The 6,000-nt window shown below is 39.2% G+C and overlaps 1 protein-coding gene across 5 annotated transcripts in view; it reads right to left on the reverse strand.

Moving 5' to 3' along the window:
- The window catches only part of SPIN1 (spindlin 1), a 74,224-nt gene that overhangs the window by 25,619 nt on the left and 42,605 nt on the right, over positions 1-6,000 (reverse strand). For all 5 annotated transcript variants that reach the window (XM_008589640.1, XM_008589639.1, XM_008589636.1 and 2 more), the window contains exon 3: positions 2,757-2,805. In XM_008589640.1, coding sequence (XP_008587862.1) covers positions 2,757-2,805 — 49 coding nt within the window. The remainder of the gene's footprint in view (positions 1-2,756; positions 2,806-6,000) is intronic.

Consider the following 6,000-nt stretch of genomic DNA (forward strand, 5'->3'; position numbering starts at 1 on the left):
TTTCCTGTGCGGTTTCACTACTTCAGACATGACTCCCTGAACTTCCTAACACCTTATAGGGACAGGTGCTGCTGCTCTCTGAGTGCAATTCTGTGAATTTTTCCTCAAGCAACTAGGGCACCTGCACATGAGGTTCTTTATCAGTGTTCCTGCACTAACATGGGACGCAGCAGGAGACTGCCCACCCTCATGGGAGCCCCAATGTCAAGTCTGGTGGCTACACATGATGAGTGCTGACAGGGATCTTACTCCTTGTAACTCCATCAAGTCACAGCTAGAGGCAGGCAGCAAAGGAAAGAGAGGCACTATAGTTTTGTTCTTTTAATATTTGGTTTCCATAAAAATCTTGTTTATAGAAAGGAGTCTATGTTGAAAAGCTGAAAACCTCATCATTCTAGCCCAATACCTTGATTTCAGACATAAGTAAGCCAGTTCCCAGACACATTAAGGAACCTGCAAAGACCCCACAGCTGAATTCCAGCAGGCTTCCAAACTCTCAGAGCAGCCCCTGGGAGGGCCACCTCTCTAAACAGGCAGCCTCTGCAAAGCTCATGCATCCACCTTACTCACTCCATTTGAAAGACAATAATATCATCATTTGTGAATTTGGAAACTCCTGTTTTCAATCTTTTCTTTTTCTCTCTACCGTCTTCATATTTACATTGAGAATAGGGAAAATAAGATTGGTAAGTTTTCCTTTCACATCAACTTCTCCCTTTTCCTACATAGTAAAGTGTTCATGGCTTCTAGTCTTCCAGACAAGTATACCTGTTAAAGCACTAAATCAAGTTCCCTGAAATGTGGAACATACAGGACAAGAGATTCTTTCAGTTGGCATGCCTATGAACTTTCTCCCCCCCCCCCCCCCCCTAGGGGTGTTGTTTGCACCATGCTCAGCCAGTGAGCGCACCAGCCATCCCTACACAGGATCCGAACCCGCGGCGTCGGCGCTATCAGCACTGCACTCTCATGAGTGAGCTATGGGGCCTCACGGGGCCGGCCCAATGCATATGAACTTTTAAAAATTTTTAATAGGTAGGTACTTATTTCTTTTGCTTTAGGAAATCAAATCCATGAGTTAATAAATAGCATTGTTTAGGATGAGAAACATAAAATTTCCCTGAACAAAATACATTAATAACACGCCCAAGGGTTCAAACCTACGAATGTCTGAAATCCTAAGTGAGTGAACTTTTTAATGATAGATGATTATTTAACAGTATGTAAAAATGGCTAAAATAGAACGTACGTTCACTCTCTCAAAGCCTTTTATTTTAACTCAATTGGCAAAAATCTATTTTGAATGAACTGTTTTTATCTTGCAAATTTTATATTTAATTTGCTTTTTCTCTCCACTGAAGTAAAGTTATTATCATTACCTAATATTTATGACTTATATTTCTTTTTTTACAGTTATCTACTTGCAGCAGAGACGGTTTACCATTTATGGTAATAATACGATAATAAGTACAGACAGATCACATAAATTATCAGATCATTGGATATGGCAAAACCATGAAGGCAATTAGCAAATAAATAAATTTGAGAAACCTTACTAAACCTTAGGGAAACAAGAGCATACTTACCAAACCTTTGCATTTTTACTTTCCAGGTCATTTCCTAAGCTGATTGTTACAAATAGTTGCATTATATATTGTGTATTATTTGAAAGGGAGATATGTTTGGTTCAATCACTAACAATTACTGAAGGGCACTCCTATTCATCCAGGCCTTTCTCCATGGCCATGAGGCCTCTCACCCTCTTCAGCCACTACAGTGTGGTGACTTGGGGGCACAAGTTTTCATTATGAATAGTTTGGAATTAACTGCTAGAATGAGTGCCTCATACAGTGCTAGGGTCAAAGAGGGTCTTCTCTGTGTTGAGTAATCTACGACTAAGATGACTCTTGCTATCAAAATGGTGTGTAGCCATGTTCCCTGTCCATTCCCTTCTCCTTGGCCTGGGTGAGGCCAACAAAATGGATTGTTACAGCAACAGTTTCAGGATGTAGTAGCAGTCACCAGTACATGGTGAATACTTGTGAAATTTTTTATACATAACAAAGTAAAAGTGGATATTATAATTTAAGATAGTGTCTTGGTTTTCTTTTTTGGATTTAATTATGTCACACACAAAAGCGTTCAGGGAAAAAAAGTGGCTTCTGTACTTTGATACTTACAGAATTTAGGATGGAGAATACAGCTGTCACTTGAAATACATGGCCGTATTTATCTTTTAACATGGATGTGCTTTCTCTAAATTACAAGCTTTTCACTCATTTAGAAATGTTACAAAGCAGTAAGAGACATGACAGCATGCTAGGCAGGCCCTCCCAGCATATGACATGGTTTCTGCCCAAAAGGAGTCCCTCATCTAACAGCGCATGAAGACCAGGAGAGGAACCCTGCACATCAGGACCATGCAGAAAAGTGGGAGAGGTTCCCTAAGCTCCTGTTACTCTTACCACAACTGATATTTTCTTTCATCAGGCAAGGTCCCGATAAGCTAAAGGGAAAATATCAGGACCCAAAGGTTTTTAAAGGCTGAAGGGTAGACCTGGCACACTTCAGCCAGGCCAAGAAGAAGGAATGGACAGAAAATAGGACTACTCACCATTACTCACCATGCATCGAGGCTAGGTAAACTAAGAACCCCCTCATTCACAGGGAAGAGGGCCTCACCTAGGTGATCTCTGTACGCTAGGTAGTAGAAGGTCACAATATGCCATCTGAAAACAAGTTTCAGAATTGCTTACTTGTGAGATGTCCTCTTCTTCATCATGTTTGCAGATACTCCAGCATGGCCTACGAGAGAGGTAAGGACACAGTCAATGGAAACTATTTAAAAACTCAGGAAAAACTTAACTTCTGAAAAACTTCTATATAAAATACAAGCAAAAAATAATTCACATTTACATTTACAGACAACATGTAAGAAAGTAATTTATTAACTTTGAAAAAGGACATACAAACGGGATTCTGGGAAGATAAAATGACAGAGGTAACACTTTACTTTGGGAGAAAAAAAAACCAGACAAGGGGCCCTGCGTGGACCCTGCCCTCATTCCTGAAAGCAATGTGTGGACAAGGGTGTACGAAGAAGAACCAAGGAGAGTGCTACAGTTTTGCAAAGTTGAGAGTCAGAGTGGAGTTGGGGAGGGTGGAGTAGCTGGACTCTGTGGAACAGAGTGCAGGCAAGGAGGGAGCTACTCAGAAGTGGGTGGGGGTCCTTAAGTCATTGGCTAAACACAAATCCACATGTAAACAATTCTGAGAAATCACAAAGGGATAAAGTTGTTAAAATCCATCCAGCCATCTCTCAAACACTGGGGCAATCAATAAAACCTGCAAAAAAGGTGACCCTTACTGGGAAGTCTGAGGTAGTCCTACAATAAAGGCTATTATAGACCCATTCTCAACATCTGCTTACCAAAACAAACTTTAGCACTCTTTGAAGGACATCAACAAAATCCCAATGCTCAACAACACAACATTTCAAATGTCCAACACCCCTAAAGAAATTATTAGACATGAAGAAAAGTAGCAGATTGTAACCCTATAACCAAGTGGGTTATAATCAAACGAAAGTATTTAGCAGGCAAGGACATTAAAAGTACTTTGATAAATATGTTCAAATATTTAAAAGAAATACAATACACTTAAAATAGAAAAGTGGAAAATATAAAGAGAACAAATAGAACTAGTAAAAACTACATGATCTGAAATGAAAAAATCACTGGATGTGATTAGTAAAAGAATAAACCCTACAGATAAAAAAAAAAAGGTGAAAACAAAAAATTTTAATATAAAATCAGTGAACTTGACACACTGCAATACAAACTATCCAAAATGGCACAGAAAGAAAAAACTGGAGGGAAAAAATGAACACAGCCTCAGTGACCTGTGGGACAATATCAATTGGCCCAACATACAGGAAACTGGATTCCAATAAAGTCCAAGAGAAGAGTTGGGGGAAAAATTAATGGCAGAAAGTTTTACATAAGTGATAAAAAGTACACAACCACAGAGCCAGCAAGCTCAACAAAGTCAAAGTAAGATCAAAATCAAAAGAAACCACATCAAAACATTTCCTAAGTCAAATTTCTGAAAACCATTCATAAGGAAAATATTTTAAAAACAACAAAAGAACAAGAGACACATTAATTATAGGGCAACAAAAATAACACTGGATCTGGATTTGTTGTCAGAAACAATGTAAGCCAGAAGACACTGCAAAATAAGCAAATCAACCTACTTATGGACTTAGAATACTATACCCAGCAAAAATATCTTCCAGCCCTGACACACTGATAACAACATTTAATGGAAATAGTCTAACTGTACCAATTTAAAAAGTATAAATAAAGGGAAGAGCCAATTATTATCAGACTAATTAACTTCAGAACAAGCAATATTACTACAGATCAAAAAGGACATTTCAAAATGTTTATAAAAGGGTCAATTAATCAAGAAGCAGTACTAATCTTAAATACATATGAACCTAATTACAGAATACATGAAGCAAAACCAGACAAAATTGAAGACAAAAGACATTTCCACAATTATGCTTATACAACTTTCCTCTCTCAGCAATTGAGATAATGAGTGGGTTGGATGTCAAAAAGGGTATAGAAGACCTGAACATCATGAACAGCCACCTAAATCAAGATGACGTTTATAGAACACGAAGTTCACATGAAAACTTTTACCCAGACACACCATATGATGAGTCATAATACAAGTATCAACACACTTAAAACAATCTGAAGTTGTATGAAGTATATTCTCTTACCACATCAGAATTAAACTAGAAACAAATAACAAAAAGCTACCTGAAAAATTCCCAAGCTTTTGAAAGTTAAACAACACTCTTCTAAAAACCCATGGTTCAAAGAAAAAATTACAATGAAAATTTCAAATACTTTGAACAGAATAAAAATAAAAAAACAATGTATCAAAACCTGTGGGATGCAGCAAAAGCAGTATTTACTACTTTCATCAGGAATGCACACATAAATGATAAAAGCATGAAGGAAAAAAGGGCCTTCTTACCATAAAGTCAGAATAGCAGGATCTGGGTGGAGGAGGAAGCTGACAATGGGAAGGGAGCACAGGGAGGCTACTGGGTTATTGCCAAGTTCTCTTTCCTTGACCTTTTATTAAATTGTGTATTTTTTTTAAAAATACAAATTTCTGTATTAATATTACAAATGCAGTTTTTAAAAGCTAACTAAATAAAGGCAATATATGGCCAACTGACCTAGTGAAAGACTGTCAGTTCTAGTTTAGAGACAAAGATAGTGACACAGGAATTGATTGCCAAGAGAGCAGTCTTCTACCCACTTCACCCAGCATGTTCATTCACATGCACCAAGAGGGGGACAGAGGCAGTAGGACTGCTATCAGGTGAAGAATTAAGTATGTGACAGCTCCAAATAGTGAAGACAAGACTTAGACTGGAAGCAAGGACAAATCTACCAGAAGCATTCCTGGAATACCTCTTCGTTTAGATACAAAGGATGTAAGAAATGGGGGGTTGATGGAGGCAAAAATAAAGGATTCATTCAAGGTCTACTGGAACTGCACCAGGTGTCAACATCCCTTTCTCTCTTCCCATGGCAGCCCACTCCCCAATGCAAACATGCCCCATGCCAGATACATCGAGTGCTGGCTTCTAGGAAAGGGCATCTCAAATGCTAAACAGCGCACCTCAAATGCTAAACAACCAAGCCCCTATCCCTGGGGCAAAACCCTAAAGCAAAACTTCCCAAGCTTCTATACACTATCACCACATGACTCTACAGAGTTGACTTTCCCATTTAGAAGAAACAGAATCTTTTATTTATCAGTCAAGAAACGGTAAGCCGGGCCGGCCCGGTGGCGCACTGCTACAGTGCGCCGCTTGGGAGTGTGGCGGCGCTCCCACCGAGGGTTCGGATCCTACATACAGACCGGTTCCCGCTCACCGGCTGAGCGAGGCGCGGGGGCAACACTGAGGGG

The sequence above is a fragment of the Galeopterus variegatus genome, unplaced genomic scaffold (genome assembly GCF_000696425.1).
Source record: "Galeopterus variegatus unplaced genomic scaffold, G_variegatus-3.0.2 Scaffold5562, whole genome shotgun sequence".
Taxonomy (NCBI): Eukaryota; Metazoa; Chordata; class Mammalia; order Dermoptera; family Cynocephalidae; genus Galeopterus; species Galeopterus variegatus.